This window comes from Pararge aegeria, chromosome 19 (assembly GCF_905163445.1).
Source record: "Pararge aegeria chromosome 19, ilParAegt1.1, whole genome shotgun sequence".
Lineage (NCBI taxonomy): Eukaryota > Metazoa > Arthropoda > Insecta > Lepidoptera > Nymphalidae > Pararge > Pararge aegeria.
Window position 1 is genome coordinate 13149345 of NC_053198.1, and position 23362 is coordinate 13172706.

A 23362-nucleotide genomic window follows, 5' to 3' on the forward strand; every position below is an offset into this window, starting at 1 on the left:
TGTTCGCTCTCTTCATTGCACTATGCGTTTTCATGGATTCTACAGACTTCCCCTATAAAACCTCTCAAGTTAAAGAGCTGTCAATTTATCCGCAGACTAAATGTTAATAAACAGTTCGTACATAATATTTTAGATAAGGTAAGGTTAGGTTATGAGGGGTAAGCAACATTTTTTTTAATCTTCTCAGGAGGCCAAAAATTAAATTTAATTAATTTTAAATTTTATTTTCAATTTAAATTTATTAATTTTATTTACCACTTCACTAGGCGAACGACCTATAATAAAATATAGGCAACACTATACACCTGTCGATCTCTAGCTTATCCCAGTCTTTGTGATTAATATGAAAATCGTAGCCGCGTTCTACCCACGTTTCTCTATGCGTTGTTTGCTTCAGCGCTGTGAAGGACCTGCCGAGGTAAACGTCGGATCAAGACTACTAGATGCCTTTAGCAATTGCTTTACTTGGAAGTAGGCAATTTTTTTTGAAGTTATACTTCTTTTGGCGCATTAGGGAAAAATGGTGAGAGTAAACTTTTACGATGCGCGCGCACACCGCCACAAAAAACCGACACCATGAAGTAAGCTATAGCCAACATTTTAGTTTTTCTTTTTTTAGTTTTTCAGTTGACTTTGAATAATTCAAACAATACCTTTTTTCTATTGTTAGCGATGTTTTTTCTGGAAACGTAGAATAAGGCGAAAGATAACATTTTTGAATAGTTTTTTATATTGTTATGCCTAATAAGTAGATATAACATCTAACGCGTGTACTTCTAAATAGGTTAACACACGTTATTTTTTATTTGGTGGTAGGTTAGCCCATGTAACCTCAAATCGTGATCATTCAGTGTTAGATGGTAGTCGATTAACCTGTTAGAATGATGCAGTTATGTTTTTTACACGGCTTCGTAAAATACACATATGCCCGTTTTCAATAAACCTAGGCGTTGCCTGAATCGAATGTCTAATGATTTAGGTGAACTATTGGCGAACCGTTGATTTATGCCTAGGAGTCACCTTAGATAAGCTTTAGTTATTTAGGCATTGCCTTGTTACTCGTTAGTGAAAACGAGGATTAATCACTTAGCGTGTATCACGTTCCTCTTTTCTACCAATAGGTAACTAGCAAAGGCGAAAGTATCCCACTAGGCAAAATAAGACTTGTTATATGTTAGGAACGGCATTCGTTGTAGTGGTTGTAGTTAAAGAAGCAACAATTATATACTGACGAAAACAGTGAAAATTCATATTACAGCCATGAAGTTTGAAATTATAAAATTGGCTCGATGATACGTTGTTTTACATTGTCGATGATTAAAGTTTAATCGTCATTCCGAATTCAGTTTCACGGGAAACAACATTTGTTCAGAAAGTTAGATCTAGGTATTTCTATAGCATGCAGTCAAGTGGTTATAGTTGTTCTATTAGGGTGGAAACAAACAGTTCTTCCGTTATCAAACTGCCTCTATAGGTACAGTGTTAAAACCACTAAGAACGCTTACAGCATCGCCGTAATGTTGCCTGTAAATCTGTTTTTAAAGGATACAGCGAATGAGCTCGGAGCTCGGAACGTCATGTAGAAAAACAGTAGTACGTTATACGCAGAAGGATTCTTATCTTATTTTTTATATAAACTTACGACATATTTAGGGGTTGAAAAAACCTCTAATTACTTATTAATAGTAAAAATAAACTGCAAAATCGAGCGAACCGCTATTACATGTGAAAAGGCGAATTCAAAATGATGACGTCACGTCTACATACCGTGTGTTGCTGTGTTTACCGCTTGAACTTTTATCTCCGCGTATTAAGTATTTTGTGATTTCAAACTATCAGTTTCCTATGTTTTTTGATTTCAATACCAAAAACAATAATCTTTAGCTATGAAACAACGAATTTCTATAGCTCTAATTTGCCGACGACGTCACGAGTACGGAAAGCAAAACTTTAATTTCTGCAGAAATGTGATATTTTTTTGAAGTATATACTTAAAAACATTATTCCATCATTGTTAGTCATCATGCCTATGGAAAAGCTTTTTATCTTTCGGTAGATGCAAGATAAACGGGAAAACATGTTTTCTATTAATGTAATTCCTTGTTCGATCACAAATATTATACAGATTTAGGGAAGAAGACATTTTATGTTCGATTTCGTTAGTTAATAATAATAACACGAGAATAAGTTCCACTACTCGGACTTTTTCTGCCGCGGAACGCTAAAACCAGCCCATACATAAATTGAATTTTATTATTTAGCATATAATTATATGCGTCCCTTTCTATACATCTAATAAACACTCATGTAAGACAGAATAGCAAGTAGGCAGGCAAACACGACAATTTTTTTAACATACTGGACTATTAGATCCTTTTGAAGACCGTGACCCCAGTCTGGGGTGGGTTTATAAGTATGGTTTTTGAGAACCATTTATCAGTTAGTCACAAGCTTTAGTGAAAGAACTATCGACTCAAAATGTACTGTTTAATCCTTCTTGCATTCGTAGCGTCGGCTTCTGCCAACGTCTACAACGTACAATGCCCTCTCGTCAAACCTGTGGAGAACTTCAACTTGGAAGCTGTAAGTAAAATGTTTTTTTAATTTCAATTTATCCAAGAAATCCAAAAAACTTCATTGAACTCAAAACAAAAAAAAAATAACGAAGTTATCGAAGTAAACTAGTAAGTTAAATTCGTGTTAAAGGCGGCATTATCACTTATTGTGATGTCTTTCAGACAGACAGAAATTGACTCACATATGAATTTTTTTGGAACACGAGCAAAAAATACCTGTTGCTTATACACCTATAGAAGCGGTGATAGCCTAGTGGTTAGGAATTAGGCTACAATTTCGAGGGGGCCGAGTTCGTACTTCGAATCCCAGCGCACCTCTAATTTTCCTAAGTTATGTGTGTTTTAAGCTGTTATAATAATAAAAGCTGTTAAAATATACAATAATATCACTTTCTTCAACGGTGAAAGACAACATCGTGAGGAAACCTGCATGCCTGAGAGTTCTCCATTATGTTCTCAAAGGCGTGTGGAGTCCACCAATGAGCAGAGTACCAGCGTGGTGTTCTCATTGTGGGAGGAGACCCGTGCCCTGTATTGGGCCGGTAATAATTTAATATGATGTATACTGGGCCGGTAATAATTTAATATGATGTATACTGAAACTTTCGACGACCTCGCTGGCTCAGTGGTGAGCGCTGTATTCTTATAAATGGGAGGTCCTCGGTACAAGCAATATGGGATAAATTCTCTGTTGGGGGGATTCGGTTGGACTAGTAACAAACAAGACAACGTCAAGACAACGTCAACAAGACAAGGCACGTCTTTGTCAGTAAGACACTTTACTGACAAAGACGTGCCGAAGACGTGACGTGACGAATATAAACCGATGAGGGGTAGTTAGTTCTGGTTATATATAATTGTAGTACTCCCTAACATGTAAGCCCGCTTCCATCTTAGACTGCGTCATCAATAATGTAAGATTACAATAATTGAAACGTAATCACGAGTATTAAATGCTGCCATAAGTAAAGAATTAACTTTGTTTCTATGTAAAAATTTTGATTGATAGAAAGCATGAGAAGTAATAGCTGAGGGTTTAGGATTTTTTGACCGACCGAGTCTGATCCCCGGTACGCAGCTCTAACTTTTCGGATTTAAGTTCGAAGGACACCTATTAGAATGACAAGGGTTTGGGCCACCACGCTGTCCAAGTGCGAATTGGTAGACTTCTCGTCCGTTTGGAAACGTTATGAGAACTCCTAGGCATGCAGCAAGTGATCATTTTATTAATACCTTAAAACGCACATAATCCGGTAAGTTAGAAGTTTGTGTCGTGCATTTAACTCAGCCCTTCCAAAAGTGAGGCCGACGTCGTAACCACTAGTCAATCATCGCTTAGTTATATATTTAATCATCATCATGTCAACCAATGGACGTCCACTACATTGGTGTTTTGTAGGGAGGTCAAAACACCGTCACCGCTTTGGCACAAGACTGTGGTATTGGTATATATTTAATACCTTTACATGAATAAAGAATATTTGAATTTGAATTGAAAAACAATTAAATTATAATACTTATTTGTTACCACCCCTCCTCCTAGAATACGGTGGCGGGTGTCGTAAGAGAATATAACAGAGAACGGGCAGTAGCTTCCTCTGTGCTACTATTACTATGTACTACGATTACCAGCGCGTCAGTAGCATGCACTTCATACATGCACAAAAGCTTTGCCTACCCAAAATTTTTGTGTAAATGCGAAGGATTTTTCCTTTTTATGGCATCTTCCTTCTTTATACATACCCTGCTCAGAAACCCTGTGCACGCCACTGCAGTCCGTCTGCCCAGCGTGGTGATGATAGACAAACCCTCCCGTTGGAAGAGACTTTTAGTCCAATAGTAGACTATTATTGACTATTTATTGAAGTATTATGTTTGTGTGTTTTAGTACGGAAATGGAGTCTGGTACGAGATAGCGAAGTACTCCAATGAGGCTGAGAAGGGAGGTCAGTGCGGTTCCACGGAATACCATCTCCAGGGTGACACATTCCAAGTGAGAAGCTACCACGTCGCCAATGGCAGGCTGGCATCCATTGACGGAAGTGCCAGGCTCGCAATCCCCAGTGCCAACGAAGGAAAACTGGTGTTCACACTCCCATACGGTGGTAATGACTTAGATTAATTTTAGCCATAGACATATTTATGCTGTAAAATTTTAATTTTCGTGTAACAATCTACCAATAGTACGTTCATTGTCCAAAACGAAAACGGCATAGCCCTTCAAAGTTCAAAGAAATAACAGGATTCTCGGGTATTGTATCCAAGAGCATCTTGGAATTACTAAAAATTAAGGACTTTGAATGCCTTAAAATAAGGGTTATATTTCTGAAACCAGATCGTATAAAAAATGGAAATAATAGAGCTTTAAGCGTTCATAATAAGTCTCCTGGCTCTTTAGGGTATTGATATCATAACTAAACCCGAAATGCAATTTGTGTCGTTAGCTTTGGACCCTCTCTATAAATACTGTAATGATGATTAAATGTGTGAAGAACACAGAATAAGAGTTTTGGATACATTCATACAATATTGTAATTTTCGCTATAGAAATTATAATTCTCACACATGAGGCTCACAGGACAATGAACGTGCTAGAATATTACTTCGTACCTAATAATAATACACGTTGATATAAAAATACAAAGGTTCATTGACATGTTATTCGGTTTACTATAATATTTCAAACCAGTAGCAAAAAATAAATAAATCATGACGTTAGAAACGCACGCTGCGTTGGTTGGTTGCATCCTTAAAACATATATATCAAGATTTCATTATTAATGAATGAGCCTAAACACGATTCAGCTTCAATAAAATCTCAGAGTTTGATTGTCTGTAGACTGCCCTGGTTGTTGCATCAGGTCAGGATTGTTGCAGTGTCCTTAGGATGTACCCAAGAGTAGTGGTGGTAAGGTAGAGTGGCAAACTTTAAATCAATTTAACAAGTGGAAGTAACGTAAATATATAACCCTACACAAAGTCGACCAAACTATCAACATATAATAAAAATAAAAATTATTATTATTATTAAAGATAAAAGTAAATATTTTTTCAACACTGAGAAATTTATACTATCCGATGAAATTTTATATTCTTCAATGAAATGATATTATTTCGATTCGAATATCAATAAATAATCATTAATAATAACGTGCAATTGAAGTAGTCCACAATACAAAAACTTATGTAACAATTTATTGATAATGTATAATTAATTATGTTCATTAATTTATTTAAAATAAAACTAAACAATTAATTTTATATTTTTTAGATGCTCACCTTCTAGAATAGAACTTTTGTATCGTAAGCTATTTCTGTTTTATAGTTAGGTCGATATCAATTTCTAAGAAAGTAATAACCACATTTTAATATACTTATTTAGTCCGGTTAGTTTTCTATACTTCTTGTATTTTTATATCAATGTCTTAAATAGTCATTTTACTGGCCAGTTTACAAACGTTTGCTCTTTATACTTTTAAATAAATGTTGATTTTGTATACTTCACAGTTTTTGATTTATTAATGTCTTAAAGTAGTAATTTAACAGACATATCATACGGTAAGCAATTATGGAGAGCATGTGCCTATGTGTTTACATTTTATGTCCTTCAGATTATAACGCCAAGTTCTACCTCAAAAAATACCAATGTATACCTAGACGTCGGTTTTAAGTTGGACAGGGATGTTTATGTCGATGATACATTTTTTTCATAAGTTTTACGCGATTCGCGTAATCCAAAACTGTCTGAACTTGTTCTGTGCTCGATTTTTGATTTATTTCACACGACATAGGCGCATATATCTAGGTCCAAATTGGGCCAGTATAAAACATTTCTTGACGAGTTACCAGGCGTAGGTTGCGCCATAAATTTGCTCGCATATAAGGAGTGGGGTAAAAATTGGCTTGGGCCCTTTAAGGCTTTATGACATTTAAATTCACCGGTGTCTAAAATTTTAAGAGACAATTAGATAACTGACGTCACAAATTTAAATAGTTATAGAATTTATTGAAAATTTTGGTGATCAAAACCCAATCCAGAGCATGCAAATTTCGTTTGCTAGAGAGATGCGAGTTCGAGTCCTATTTCTCCGATCATTTTGGATATAATTTATGTTTAAAATATATATAAATAAAATCACTATAAAAACTAATAATCCTCTATGCCCCAACGACTAGCTCTTCGTCTACTTCGTTTGCTCGGCTCTCACATTTAACAGCGTAATGTTTTTAATACTTTTCACATAAGACGGGCTCAATTATAGTAGGAAAAAAATTTAAGCTCTGTTATTAACTACATTAGATAGTGAAAGAAATTTGTGTGCGTGTGTGTGCGTATAAAGATAGTTCTGACATTGTTGTCTATCCCAATGCTTGTTCAGTAGGTATGTAGTGACTTTGTGGTATCTTTGTTAAATTTTTAGTATCCATTAATAAAATAAGTAAATAAAAAAGTAAGCAATTTCGTTTATTGGGATATAATTTAACTATTGGAATTATTTTGATGAATTTACGACGGAACCAATTTGATAGCATATTGTATTCTATTAAATGGAAAAATATCTGTTCAACAAGGTTCTGAAGAATAAGAGATTGTCTAATTACCCAATTTTTAAAGTGCAACATTTCAAGCGCACACCACCTATCTTTTTTTAATTTATATCATTGTTTTTGAAAATTCGTAGGGTTTTTTCATTAGCAATTTTAACTATTCATTTGATATAATTTGCAGTCGGAGGTGCTCTCAACGAATACACAGCTTGGGTTCTGGATACCGACTATGAGAACTACGCCATTGTCTATCACTGCAGATACAACCACGAGAAGAAAACCCGTCAAGGTAAATTAAATTACACTTCACACTGATTTCGAGAAATGTTGAAAGGAATAACATTTTCGAATTACCAACATATAGAATTACACAGACATATTTCAAATGCTTGCTTTTTACGGATAGGTACTCCATTTCTTAAATATAGTTTAACGGGTAAAACATACCTCGATAATATCTTGGGATTTGTCTATATTTCGACCCAGTTGCATGGATCGTGGTCACGACGGGTGGTATGGTACCTATGTACCCGTTGAACTATATTTAAGAAATGTTGATTAACCACGAAAATCTTAGTTTAAAATCTTTACTCCATATCTTGGAATACTTATAAAAATACTAGTTGCTGCTCAATACTTCTTTCGCATGGAAATTCTGTTGTGTTTTTATCTGCACCCTAAACTACGAGTACCAATGTGCAAAAATATTTCGATCTCTTGATCTGTGAAGAACAAAAACCAATCTTTATTTCTTTGCTACATCATCATCATCATCATCATCATATCAAACCATTACCGGCCCACTACAGGGCACGGGTCTCCTACCACAATGAGAAGGGGCTTAGACTGTAGTCCATCACGCTGGCCCAATGCGGATTGGTGGACTCCACATACCTTTGAGAACATTATGGAGAACTCTCAGGTATGCAGGTTTCCTCGCGATGTTTTCGTTCACCGTTCAAGCAAGTGATATTGTAATTGCTTAAAACGCACATAACTTAGAAAAGGAGCACATAACTTAGAGGTGCGTGCTGAGATTCGAACTCGGCCTCCCGAAAGTAAAGTCGAGTCGCCTACCCACTGCGCTATCACAGTTTCTTTACTACGCGAACCAGGAAATCCGATCGAATGCAAATGTTAGTTTTTATGTTTGTTACGCTTTAATGAACTTACATTCTCATAGGAGGGGATTAGACGGTGGTAGCTAAATTTCCCGGTTAGGCCCAACCGTTGTGAGTTTAGATACTTTTCTTTTGGAAGTTGGACCGCCAAGAAATACTCAGTACTAGCCCACATTTACGAAATCGGCCACCTCTACGCCGTGTAACGTAAGATAATACATTTATAGGTTAGTATTAGCAACAAATTGTGTAATGTATAAATTATAACATTGTAGTAACAGAGAGGGTCTAATCTGTAAGGCCCGTAGTAATAAAACGATAAGAACAGCACGTATTAATGAATCGATAAGAACAGATTTTGAAGTATCGGTCAATCTATGCTTAAGAACGAACTTGCGTACCTGTTCTTAGCTTGATGTTTGATTATAAATACAGGCATTAGTCTTTTTCCATACAATGTAAAAAAAGATTTACATCCTTGTTTCTAATACTGCAGGTTTGGAATGGCCTTCCGGCTTCCGTTTACCCCACCATCTATAATTTGTGTACATTCAATTCAAAAGTGAATAGGCATCTTCTGGATAAATGCTGGCTTCATAGCCTACCAGAAGGCTAGATTATAACGGCCTATTTCAAAACCTTGCACTAATGTAGAATGTTACAAGTTATTGATAAAAAAAGATAATTATCTTGTTACCACAAACTTCCCTCATATTTTATTTGTATGCAATTACACGTAAATGGTTCGTTATTTTGAGAAGTACTTATCGTTTACTTTACAAGACAAATTTTCGCTGATTACGGGTCGTCCCACTATACCCATGATCTATGAGTAGATTTTTCACGCCTTTTTAGGCGATTCAGTTGTCTTTTGAACTCCGTTGTGACTAAGACAATATTGATACCCTGTCTTATTAAAACTAGGGGGGACGGGGAAACATAGTTGCGATACGTTAATCAAGTAGATAGTTGATTTTGTGGCCGTCTTCCGAAGTCCGAGTTAGGTCTATTCCAATACCACAGAGCAAAGGGCTCTGTAGTATTGGAATGCACGTTAACCTCTGTCCAGGATATTATCACTAAGATAAAGCCCGCTCTGCCTCTAATCTGTCCTTAATGATGAATTGAATTAATTTTTATGCGCACACATTTGATTGTCAATGACCAATATAAAAAAAAAACGGGACAAACTAGTTATGAGAAAAGCTTACAATATTCTGTATCATAACATGACACCTAGCATTAAAAGCTAGCCTAAAATGTTTTCTATCATAAAATTACGTCTGGTATATTAATATAATATACGTTTTAATATTTATTAATATTTAATGACTAAGCAATCAAATATCACTTGCTTTATAACGTATGCTTGATAACATCGTGAAACCTGCATGCCAGAGAGTTTTTCATAACGTTCTCAAAGGTGTGCGAATCAGCACTTGGCCAGCACAGTAGTCTACGGGCAAAAACCTTCTCATATTATAAATTTAAAATGCATATAAAAATTTTCGGAACCGACAGGATTTGAACCTGCGACTCTCGGGCAATCGCGGCCTGAGCGCTTTCACCAATTACTCTACGGCTCTCCTACCGTCCATGCCGAAATTAGTATAGGCCTTTCACATCAGTATTATAGCGACTGTAGCGTCATCTAGTAGGAAACGTTGCAGTTTCGATCTACTTTTTCAAAGATCCATTTTACAATGAGACACGTTTGAAACAAGAGATGACACATTGCTTTTTTATATTTTTATAATTTTTATTAGTGTTTTTATTAAAATATAAAAAAAAATCCTCAAATCCTGTCGGTTCCGAAAATTTTTATATGCATTTTAAATTTATAAAATTGATAATTCCGCCAAGTGTAGGTAAAAACACTAATAAAAATTATAAAAACCTTCTCATACTTTGAGGAGACCTGTGCCGACCTGATAATACTATACTACTTAAATGTATTTTTTTACGACTATACGCACATCGCCATCTAGCCTCAAAATAAGCGTAGCTTGTGTTATGGGTACTCAGATGAATATTTTTATGTATAATATACAAAAATACTTATAATATACAGATAAACACCCAGACACTGAAAATAATTCATGTTGATCACACACATTTTGCAGTTGTGGGAAACGAAGCCACGGCCTTGGATTCAGAAAGCAGGTTCGCTGCCCACTGCGCCAGTCGGCCGTCAATTATAATACTTTCGTGCTTAAGAAACGCTATATGTCAGCTTATGCATTGAACTTTTATTTCAGACCTTGCCTGGATTCTCTCAAGGACCAAGACTTTGGACGCCGTGTCAAAGGCAAAGATTGAACGCTTCATAAGCGAATGCAAGTTCCTTGACAGCAGCAGATTCGTATACACCGACTTCTCGGAAGCGGCATGCAAAGTGCAGTACTAAATTACGTATAAATTATTATAAGAAGACTAAAGCTGGATCCACACAAATAAAATCATCGATGATGAAGCCTTATTGTATAAAAGCATTGCTCGACGTTAATATCATACCTATGTTTGCTTGAACTTAAAATGTCGAGCATGTACGCATCCAAGTGTATTGAATTGTTAAGTAGCTGGTATTTTACTATAATAGTTATTAAACTAATTCTAGTTCTAGCGCAATAGTTATTAAACTAATTCTAGTTCCAGCAATAGTTGACAAAAGTTAATAGTTTTAGTCGAAGATAAAATGGTGGTGAGAAACTGAAATAAAGATTGATTTTAAAAATAATTGCTTCTTTTTTTATATCATTTCCTATCAGTTTTATTATTTAAGGTTACTTTTCAATACTAAATTATCTAGTTTTATTATAATTTCTCTAAATCGAGTGTAAGTAATACTTTATATGAGATATACTATTTTTACTGTTACTGGAGATCGATGCATAACGATAAAAATACTGTGTACCTACATAAAGCGATTCAATGCAGTATTGTAGTGTTAGAATAGTATAGTAGTAGTAGTGGTAGGATCTGCTTTCCGAACCGGTGGTAGAGTCACACATACATACATACTTGACGTTTCAAAAGTGCTTATAAAGTAGGCCTACTTGAAATAAATGAATTTGAATTTGAATTTGAATTTGAATTTGAATTTTATTACCGAGTTGAAATGAACTCAGTTGGAACCTTAGGTTTCAGAATGCAAAATATGGATAAAGCATGTATGGTGGCAGTTTTCTACTACCGGACCGGTAATGGGTTTATGATAATGAATGGATAGAATGAGGCGTTACTTTGCGGGAGGCAATGATATATAATGAGCATTACGTTTGGTGTGAATTATTGCTCTTACCAGGTTGCTCTAATAATAATTTTACATGACAATGTGAGATGATGATAACAAAAAAGAACACCCGGCTAAGTTTCTTGTGGTCTTCTTAGGCGAGGACGCGTTTGTAACCCTCGTAGCTTTAGTTTCAAATTTACAAAAATTGTGTACGCCATCATCTCACTACCGTGTACATTTATCACGTAATGTACGATCCTAAGTGCCATCTATGACCTAGTTGAATAAAGTAATTTTTGACTTTAACTTTGACTTTGCATAGTATACGAAACCTGAACGTTGCAACTTATTATTTGACCATTTTTTTTATATATCACGCCACACAGATATTTACAGATGTGATATACGCACGTTTTGCTTCGACACATAGCATGTAAAAGAATGGTATAATTTGCAGTTCACTATTCCTTACTAAAAATTTTCTCACTTAGCAAACTTTCTCTCAAGAAATTTAAATTGCACCTCGCAGATTTGCGTGGTTTTTTCGAATTAAAGCAAATTTAGCTTAATACACATTTATTGTCCGAGCAGAAAGTACCTATGTTAACGATTAGACAGAGGCCCGCTTTTCCTAATTTGAATTTTTTAAACCTAACATTTTTTCATGTTTTTGAACAGTTTGCTAATGATAGACTTCTTAAAAGTAATTTGCTGTAACTATTCAATCAAGATCTATTTTAATGTCAATGTCTTTAATTGTAAAATAATGGGACTTTTCTGAAAACATTTGTCTCCCTTTCATCCCCTTATTTACGAACGAGTTTCTTAGCTAACTTAACTCCTTTAAAACATCGCATTTTTAATTCCTATTTTCAAAATTCTAGTTCTAATTAAGCTCAATAGTTCTCTGATATTTCTTGAATTATTCAGTCACTGTATTTTACCTTTATTAGTAGAAGACTTTTTTATTAAGGAATAAATATATAGTCTTAAGTAAATTATTACTTATGAACCTATAATACTTACGCATCATTACTAAGTCTACACAATCGTTATTCGTTACACACATTTACAATTATATAGAAGAAACTTATTTTACTTGGCTGATCACTGAATAGTAATTATTATTTAAGTTAATTATTATAATACAAATAATTATTAATTATACATATCTGCACCTTTAAAAAAAATATTGGCGTAAAAGGAAAACTTACACCAAAAATATAAAAAATACGCTAATATTTATATAACCCGTTATCGCCTGTAATTCTGATAAATCCAAATAATCAAAATAAATGAAATATATATGTTTAGAAAATCCTTTTTTTAACGAGAATGAGATAGAGAGATTTTAAGATTAACAGAGTAAATGCCGTAGTTAGAGCAATTTCTAAAATTTCATATAAACGATATCATATTGAGAGAGAAGAAGGATATAGAGACAAGCAACCTAGTTACAATTCAAGAGCTCAATCAATAAGTAATAAAAATAAAAACTTCATTCTCAGAAAAATTACGTGCGTATCATATCAAACTTTATATTGTTTTAAGAGCCAAATTGCAAAAATATCGATAACCTTTGTAGCGAGGTGCTAACAATTGGCGAACACGTGTACTTATGTATACGAGTGAAGCAAACGTAAATAACGGTTTTATCATAATTTCCAAAAGTAATGAGCCTATTGCCCCCGCATCGTAATAATAATTTAATACAAAATTATTGGCATGCGGCGGCGTCTGCAGGGTTCTTGACCAGCCTATTTTATATATCGACGGATATGAAAATAGGTTAGAAACTATGGAAAGTTACATCAGTTGCCAACTGAGATACGTGCCCAAGACGTTATCTTTGATGGCATTTTCCATATTTTATAACCTGATTTCATATCCACTGAGACTCGGGACGACTATTTTTTTATGTTAATAGGCACCTTTAGCACCATTTCATGTGGAACTGATGATGAAGAAGATGGCAAAGGTTGGTTAGCAATATATGCTCGTCACAAAGAAGCTGATGGAGGAATGCTGGGAGAATTCCTGAACGATTCAATGGCTGTCCCGGCTTTGGTAAAAGCAGTCTGATGAAAAAGAAAATTTGGCTAAAACGTGGAAAAAAATTTGAAGCAAAATTTTAAAGAATTAATATTTTCAATAAATATAAGCCCCCTAACTTTTCACTTATGGGCATGGTCCACAAAACGCTGGCGGTATTGCCACTTTGAATAGATAGACCAATTTTTAGTAATCAAATGTTTTGTATGAATGAATATACTTTTATTGCACACCACAAAAAGTACATAGAAAAAAAAGAAAAGTATAACAAAACAACGTATACAATTTGGCGGCCTTATCGTGATGGCCAATGGCGAAGATAAAAAACAGGTACAGAAAATAGTTAGTAATTTGTATCCAACACCATGGGCCCAGAATCTCAAATGGAAAAGCAGCAAAACGTAGTTATTTCAAATATCGGTGTATTTACAATTATAAACGATTATAATTAATATATTATCTAAGCAATTAAAATATCACTCGATTTAACGGTAAAGGAAAACATCGTGAGGAAACCTGCATGTCTGAGAGTTTTCCATACTGCGCGCGACCCAGCGTGGTGGGTTACGGCGTTAACCCCTCTTCATTGTGGATCCGTGCCCTTTAGGGGGTCGGTACTGGGTTGATATGATGATGATGATCAATATCAATTATTAGGTATATATATGATTTGCTTTTTTATAGCAGCAAGTAAAGTACCTAGGTATTAATTGTTACATTTGTTACGTTTTAGTTTACAAAACATTTTTTTTTAATCGGTCAGCACTGCTTTGTAGTCAAAGTAGTGCTGACCGATTTAAAAAACAATACCCAAGGTCTTAAATAAAAATTCAAAAAAAAAATTCAAATAAATAAAAAAGTCCCCCTATTCGTTTGTTCAACACAAGTTTTTTTTAAACTTATAATTTATTTTGAGGGCTTCTGGCCATAGATTATATAATACTTGTAGATCAGACAGAAATAGACAGTGCAATTTCATACAAGTAAACTCGTGGTACTTGATTTGCTTATTTAGATTTCGTAAGATAGTTGATAATAGTAACGTATTAATGAATATACTTTAATTGTACAAACAACAAACAAGTCAACACAATGAATATAATTTGGTGTTTTAGTAATGTTATTTTAAGATTATAAAATAACTAGGTACAACTGTTTAATTAAATTTTGACGTTATCTTCGGAAAACAGTACAATGTCAAAGAGTTCAAGAAATAAAATTTTTATTTGTATCATGATGAGTAAGTAAACATTTTGTTATGATGAATGCAGGAACTGATTTTTATGAATGTGGCCTCGATTTTTGTAAATCATTTTGTAAACAACTCAAAAACAACATTTCTCAAACTATTTACAACTAGCTAACTAGCACCAGGGCGACGTTACCCGTAATGAATAAGCCGGTTCACGTAATTGCAATAAAATAAAATTACGTGCAGTTCACTTAAATTTGATGTTTTCCCTGTTCCTTCTTTTCAAGTAACTATATATAGCTAAGGTGGTCTCTACCATTTCTCTTATACGTGTGTCAGACTTATTTTGACTTTTTTTTAATAATTGAAAAACCATTCGGTTTGAAACAAGTTCACAGTTTATTTAAAACGTAAGCTTATAGAAAAATCCTATTAGAAGGATTATTTAAACGTTAAAAAAAAGTTTATGTGTTTGTAATGCTCCTAGCTTTAGGTTTAAGTTATTGAACGTAGTTATCACCATTACACAATTATGTAAACATATATGTATGAAAGCTTTATTAGTGCCTGTGATATGCCTACATGAATAAATAATATTTGAATTTGATGGATAAGTGGAAAACGATCGTCTATAAAATAGCAACACTTCTCTGGGCAGGCATCGCGCCGCGCTATTTCTATGTCTATGTATGACGTGTATCTATTAACTGGAGGCGTACGTGTTACATGTGGTTGTAATTAAACCGGCAACCACGCTCATCAGACCGGAACACAGCATAGCAACAATGCTGCTTTACGGCAGGAAATAAGCATTGCGGTGCTTCCCCGGACGAGCTTAAACACAAGAAGCTCTAACACTACTACTAAAAACTTACTTAAACTTTGTTATTACGGTTCTAGTAGTTTCCATCCAAAAACCGGTGAACTGAAATAACTTTTGGAAAATTAAAACTTTTTATCGATAGGTTTGCAGTGTCTGGGAAAAATGTCATGTGCCTATAATTATCTGTATAAAAAATCAAGCTTTATGTCTAATATGATAACATTTTATGTAGTGGGTGGCATACTTGGCAAAGAAGTAAGTATTAATTTTGTCAGCGTTCTGTCTTAGTAAAAACAATTTTTTTTTTTGGCAAACGAGCAAGTGGGTTACCTGATGTTAAGTGATCACCGCCGCCTAGAAACATCTGCAGCACCAGAGAAGCCACCGATGCGTTGCCGGCTTTAAAGGAATTTGTTTATCGGCCACCCAAACGTATGCCAAAAAATTTATTCAAATCGGTCCAGTCGTCTAGGAGGATTTCAGTGACATACACACGCACACAAGAAATATATATATAAAGATAGTATCAAAATAAACTTAATTTAAATTTCTTCAATCTTTGTACTCCGCACCAAATAAATTGGCAATGTAAGGTACATTACCGAAAATTACGCAGGTTTCGCTCCGAAACCGCATCCTCAGGAGATGTTGAGAAATAATGAACAATTTTTAAATCTATTAAGACTTAACTTAAATAAATAATTTATTTGTTTAGACTTAACAATAATTCACTGTAACCATCCTCATTTCGCGGGTTTCGTCTGAGGCGACTAAGGAAACAGAGAACGGGTAGCAGATTCCTTTGTGCTACTACTACCATCAACTGCGATCATCGAAACGTCTGCCCAGCTGTGCGATAATAAGCAACCACTCCAATTGGGACAGGCATTTAGTCCAGCAGTGAAATGATAATGATGCCCGTTACCATCTCAGACTGTAACTCTACAGAAAGAGGCTATAGCCAAGGGATTATAAAAAAAAATATAAACAAAAAGTTAAGAATCAAAAAGTAAAAAAAAAAAAAAAAACAAAAGGAAATCGAAATGTCAATTGAATATTTTTATGGTTTATTTGTAACTTTTTTGTAGGTACAGCTTTTTGAAATACCACCGTGTCTTTAAAACGTTTATTTACGATTTCGTTTTGTTTTCTGTACGTATTTAGAAGAACGTGTTTTGTTGAGTTTTTTTTTCAATAATGTTAACGACGAAAATACTTTTGTGTACATGAAGGGGCGGTTGATCAAGAAAACTGAAACTCAATACTGGACATTGTTTGTATGATTGCTTTTTAAATTATATATTGCGCAATAAAAAAAAGGAATATGGAACTGAACAAAACTGAATGCCTGGAGGCATTTCCTACCAGTCTAACCTTTAGTAAAGTAGACAGGGTTATGCCTAAATCTTGTGCATAGAGAAGACATAAAAAGTATAAATGTCAAAAAAAATTTAAAGGGTAATAAGATTGTAAAGCATGTAAAAAAAAAGAAATATTTATTATGAATACTAGATGTTGCCCCATTTGATTTTGTTTTTTGATGTCGCATTCATGAGGGGTTTGCTGCCGTCCGCTGAGGAGTTCTGTCCTCTATCTCCAACCACATTCATCAGATCTACACAAAAATTGGGCAAATTTAGACTCATTATAACCTCTAAGTATAGTACAAAAATAATTATTTAAATCTGTTATAATTTGTCGGAGTTATGGTGTAAAATCGTCAAACAATTTCACCCCCTCTCCCAAAGGAACCGAGCTTAATGTCGGTATAAAAAGTATTCTATATTACTTCCATCACTTCCAAGAATATGTGTACAAAGTTTCATGAGGATCGGTTTAGCAGTTTTTGCGTGAAAGCGTAACAAACAAACTTACATTGACATTTATAATATTAGTAGGGATAGGGATAATATTTAAGACAATAAAACAATAACGTAATGAAGATATATAAAGCACATATAGATACATATTAGGCATACCTTACCTAAAATAACTTTGACTGGGCATAGTCGCCAAAGCGCTGTACATCTGTGCTTGCAGCCACTGTTATTTTTGCCATAATTAATAACTTATTATTCGATTAACTAAGCGGCGATAGGTTAGGGCTTCGGCCTCTCTTCGTTGGGAACGAGCTTGATCCCCAGCCTACCTTAGACCTATTTCTTTCCGGAGTTGTGTTAGTTTATTTTATTTAGGCAATAAAAATGTCACTTGTTATAACGGCGAAGGAAACCATCGTGAGGAATCCAGCATACCCTGGATAACTTCATAAAATCACTAATCCAAAATCCTAAACCCTTTTCATTATGAGAGGAGACCCGTGAACTGTGGGCCGGTATTGGATTGGCAATAATAGTTACGTAAGCTTCTCATGAGATACCATTTTGGTATTAACAGTCTCATACAGTAACATTTTGGGTGGTCGAAGGCAAAGAAGAAGGTATCGATTTACCGTTGCAACATGATGTTTGTAGAAACATCAGGTAAAGGTAACCAGGTATGGGTTTATTTAGACGACCTCCCTCGGAGGGAGGTCGGGCTTAATCCCCGGTGGGAGCTATTTGGAAATTTATAATTCCTGAAATTTGGCTTGTCACCCCCAACCAACAAAGACGTGCCACCAAGGGATAAGCGTTGTGGTATAATGCCACGTAGAAACCAATTGGGATTACTAGGGCTTATTATAACAATCATACCCCTAACGTGTTAGTTAACAAATTCAAATTCAAAAATGTTAAACGTTACGGGTGACTAAGGAATGGTAACTGAAAAACAAAAGCTTTGAATTGTTGCCAGCCCACCCCTATAAGGCTATGTTTGCGGCCACGCCTACATTGTTAGCTATTGTTATTTAATTTAGTTTGTTAAGCGAATATCATTATATAAATTTGTCTGTTATATAATTATACTAGCGGTACCTCGCGACTTCGTCTGCGTATTAGTCAACCTTAAAACATAGACATACTAGCTTCTGCGCGCGACTTCGTCTGCGTGGACTTCATAAATGTTAAATACCGTAGGTCGTCGCTCTCTAAAACTTCGCCCGTTAACAATATTTAACCCTACCTCGGGTACTATATGAGAGATTGGTAAAGAAAGAACATGTACTTTTCCATAGCATTGGTGACATGCATACCAAATTCAAAGCTGTCTGCCCGCGGGTTAGCTCGTAAACAATTTTCTGTTTTCCCTCGGGAACAACTTAAGGAATCGGGATAAAAGGTAGCCTATGTTCTTTTACGTGTCAAGGCTACATGCATGCCAAATTTCATCCAAACCTGTTCAGCCATTTTTGCGTGATTGAGTAACAAACATCCACACTTTCACATTTATAATATTAGTAGGATAGGATGCTGTCGCGAACTTTGTATAAGAATTTTTAAAGGGGAACAACTTTGTGGATTTTATTGAAACATTAACCAAACGCAGAGGAAAGAAGGAAAAAAAAACCCGATTTTGAAACATTCTTCATTGGCGATAAATGGGCTATCAAACAATGAAATGTTTTTTCAAATCGGGCCAGCAGTTCCTGACATAATCGCGTTCAAGTAAACCAGCAAACTCTTCAGCTTCATATATTAGTATATGATTCAGCGAGTCGTGAAGCTGAAGTGGCAATGGGCGGGCACACAGTTTAGAGAACCGATGGACGTTGGGGTCCCAGATGTGAAGAACCCAGTCGATGGTCGAGGTCCAAGAACGATGTGGCAAACGTCATCAAGCGAGTCGCTGGAAATGACTCTACCACCGCCAAAGCCGAATATTCCGGGGCTGGATTTCGGAATTCCCTGAAAATACCTATCCAGTAGTGGACGTCAATCGGTTGAAGAGATGATGATGATGAATTTGTCTGCAATGTTGAATTGTGTGAACATTGTGATAGCTTAGGGGCAGTGGCGTGCACAGGATTTTCGACTAGGGTATGCATAAAGCAGAAAGATGGCATAAAATGGAAAAATTCCCCTCCAATACTAGTTATATAAAATAATTTGGGTATGCAGTGCTTTTGTGCATGTATGAAGTGCACTCCATTGCTTAGGGGTGGGACTTCCGCTTTACTCGACGGGCCGAGTTTGAACCCAAACGCACCTATAACTTTTCAAAATTAAGTGTTTTTTAAGAATTAAATATTCGCCTTTGGCGGTGGTAGAAACACAACAAACAGACATACTTGGTGTTTCAAAAGTGCTTATATTAGGGCTACCTACATGAAATAAATGAATTTTGGAAGATAACATCGTGAGGCAACCTGAGAGCCAGAGAGTTCTCCATAATGTTCTGAAATACGTATGGAGTCAACTAATCTCAACACTTTGTTTCAATGTTAAGCTATTTAAATTATACTATGCATGGAGTTGACGACCCCCCTGGCGCAACGGTGAGCGCTGTGAATTTAAGCAGGCGGTCCCGTGTTTGATTCCCGTTAGGAGCAATTTGGGAATTTATAATTTCTGATTATCGGGTCTGGTCAGAGGCTGAAGCTTTTGCCGCTTAGCGATTTAGTGTTCCGGTGCGATGTCGCGTATAAACCGATTAGGCGTATGAATACCATACTTCGTAACAGGTTAGCCCGCTTACATCAGGTAGCGTATCATTACTTACCACCAGGTGAGATTGCAGTAAAAATGAAAGAAATCATAGTGCGAGATTTAATCGATAATAATTTATTCAGTGTAGATATTACCTATCAGCAATAAACGCTTTATTTATTTAATTTATTTATTTCGTTATTATTCATGCATTTATAAAACACGTCATAAGGGGTCTATCGTTTAGAATTAAAATGACCTTGATATCAATACGCAAATTCACTGACTGGTAAAAATCAATAGGCTTTTATCAAATCACGTTTCTCTCGCGACTACTCATATACAGGCCTTCAATCAGAATATCTTATGCTAGCAATCTGCCACGACGTCGCCATAGATATAAAACCGACCCATAGATATAAAATTTAAAAAATCTTTTTTTTATGTAAAAAAACTACTTTAATTTAAAAGTTAGATATTTACTGTCGGTGACTTTTTCTAGACATTATCAAGCTCTACAACATTTCTCTAAAACTCAGTCAAATATCTCTTATCGTTAAGACAGCGTTCGTAAAACGGTTGTCATTCGCCCGTTTTTTCTGTATTACTTTGCAAATCCGACTACCACGAAAAGTTCTTTTCTGTTTTCAGGTTAATATATAGCCTATGGCACTCAAAATAATGTGGCTTTATTTGCTAAAGGAATATTCAAAATCAGTTCAGTAGATACATAGATTAACCCCGACAATCTCACGAACTCAAAAACTGACAAAGTTTACTTCCTCATAGTATTATAGCATATAGACATAAGTAGTATAATTATAGACTTGGATTAAAGTAATTACACGCGACTTCGACCATTCTTAAACGTGTATATCATAGTACATCTCCCTTCATAGTGGTCAGCTCTGTATATAACAGTGGGAGGTCCTTGGTTCTGTCGTTGGCAGGTGAAATTGGTAAATTTATAATTTCTGAAATAGTCTAGTCTGTTGGGAGGCTGCGGCTGTGGCTAAGGTTAACTATTTCTGTATTCAAATAGGTCTCACTTTACTGATGGTACTTTCGATTACAAAAAAAATAATTGGAGAAGGTTTTTAAAAAAAAACCAAACGTTAATAAGGGTTTATGAAAACCATAATAAATTGCAATTTTAAAATGCTCAGCTGACAAAAATGTAAAAATAGTACCTCAAAAATCTTTTCTTAGGTAGAAAGGATTAAGAAAGGAGTTTTAGCTTATACCGTTTCTTCCATGCCTTATCATTTAGGTACACCGAATACAATTTATTATTTATAGTTGTTTATAGGAGTCGGAGTTACTAACGGACTCCCATTTTTATTTTTAAATCCACAGTCTAGCGCTTGACCGCAATCATACCCGAAAATAAGTTATGATGCGGCCTAGGACGGAGTTCGCTTGCCTAGGAAATGCCTATTCACTCTTGATTTGAATGAACCTATGTTATAGGTATGGGGGAAGACGGAGGCCGTAAGGGCATTCCAGATCTTTTCGGTGCGAAGTAGGAACGAGGAAGCAAAACGCTTTTTACGAGTCCAAGGCACATCAAATACGTAACGGTGTATATCCTTACGATGGTAGAAAGATGAAGATGAAACTAAATTAAAAAGATTCTGAGCGCACTCTCCAAATATATTATAAATAGAATTGAAGCTTTTATACTGGGTTATAAGTACATAAATACTCATTACATACACAAAACAGTACATAAAAACTCTTGTGAGAAATAAAATTGTCTTATGAAAATTAAGCATAGATAATTTGCTATATTCCGCGATCTGTATTGTAGCCATTTATAACTTCTTCAATCTTTATATTCCACTCCAAACTGATCTTCGGCGATGTACTCTCTTCGCACTCACACCCAACCATTATTAATGGTAAAGTCAACATTTACACAAGTCAAATTATAACCGATTTAAATAATTATTTTTGTCCTATAGAGGATATAATATATGTTTAATTTTGCTTAAACTTTGTGTAGATCTGAATGTGGTCAGAGATAGAGGACAGAACTCCTCTGCGGACAGCAGCAAACCCCTCATTTAAGGCTTACCGATACTGGATACTTTAATTTTTTGTAGAACTAAAACTAAATTGAATGCCACATCAAAAGCCAAAATCAAACGCAGACGAAGTCGCGGGCAGCGGCTAGTCATTAATAAATTCTGTTCAGTTGTAAAAGCAAAAAAAGGAGCGTGGGCTCACCTTAAACCATGGCGTGTAAGATCCCTCGTAGCTTTAGTTTTTAATAAACGAATGTACCTACTCACCCTTTTATTATATCTTTTCTTATAATGAAAGCGATCTTTTCATTTTTTTTTAAATAGAAAAATATGTTTTAAAAATAGAACAAATAAATAAAAACATGTACTAGTGTGTTTTTAGCATTCTCTTAATTTCCATTCTTCCATTTAAATAAACTTTACCCCAAATGTAAAGAAACGATTGTGTCCATTATAAGACAGGTAAGAAAAAACAGACTTTTAGTTATCACCATAACCTGATAATACTGAAAAGTTATAATATATATGAGCACGTACAAATAATTTTTAAATTTGAATTTTAATAATATATAACATACGTAACGCCGTTTGATTGATAATTAATAAAGCGCTTCTCTCAGAGACATATATAAATGTACTTTTAACCCAGTACAAAAAATTCAATTCTATTTATAATCAATGGGAGTGAGTTAGTAATTTCGACTTCCGTAAACTGCAAGTAATGATTTTTATAGGTGCAAGTGATAAAGAACGGGACCCGTCTCTCCCAGCCATGTAAGAAACGTTAAAGACTAAAACTCCTTACAAAATCCTTTCTCCCTTAAAAAGGCACTTTTTGAGGCATTTTTTTAGGCACTATTTTTATTTTTTTGACATCTAAGGATTTTGAAATAGTTGTTCTCATTTTAACTATGCCTTGTTGAATAGAGCAAAAATAAATATATCAAAACTATCGTTCCTCAAAAAACAATAAATCTGCGAAATAAAAACTGGTACTCTATTGTACCTACTATTTCAATCACATATTTTAATAAGTTAATAATTTAATACAATCTCGCATTAAAAAAACTTATAAATATAAGAAATCTATGATATGGGACTATTGTTCTAATGTTCTAATCTTTTTTTCTATACGTACAATGTATAGACGATCCGCCAATATTAATTGTATGTTTATGCGATATCGCGACCTCTGACCAGACCTGGGAGGTGGTATATAAAGAGTGGCATTCTTTGTCGTTCATCAGTTAGCTCAGGCA

At 34.9% G+C, this 23362-nt stretch overlaps 1 protein-coding gene across 1 annotated transcript; it reads left to right on the plus strand.

The window, feature by feature from the left end:
• The first annotated feature begins 2478 nt into the window (after positions 1–2478).
• Positions 2479–10652, plus strand: LOC120631897 (bilin-binding protein-like). Its single transcript, XM_039901572.1, has 4 exons — positions 2479–2583; positions 4465–4681; positions 7306–7413; positions 10504–10652. The coding sequence occupies exons 1-4, from the start codon at positions 2479–2481 to the stop codon at positions 10650–10652; spliced, it is 579 nt and encodes a 192-aa protein (XP_039757506.1).
• Positions 10653–23362: the final 12710 nt, after the last annotated feature.

Excerpts from the sequence above, each read along its gene's own strand:
- LOC120631897 (XM_039901572.1), top strand. The coding sequence starts at position 2,479 with ATGTACTGTTTAATCCTTCTTGCATTCGTAGCGTCGGCTTCTGCCAAC. Across the intron at positions 4,682-7,305 it reads GTTCACACTCCCATACGGTG|TCGGAGGTGCTCTCAACGAA; the intron begins GTAATGACTTAG and ends TATAATTTGCAG. Across the intron at positions 7,414-10,503 it reads CGAGAAGAAAACCCGTCAAG|ACCTTGCCTGGATTCTCTCA; the intron begins GTAAATTAAATT and ends CTTTTATTTCAG.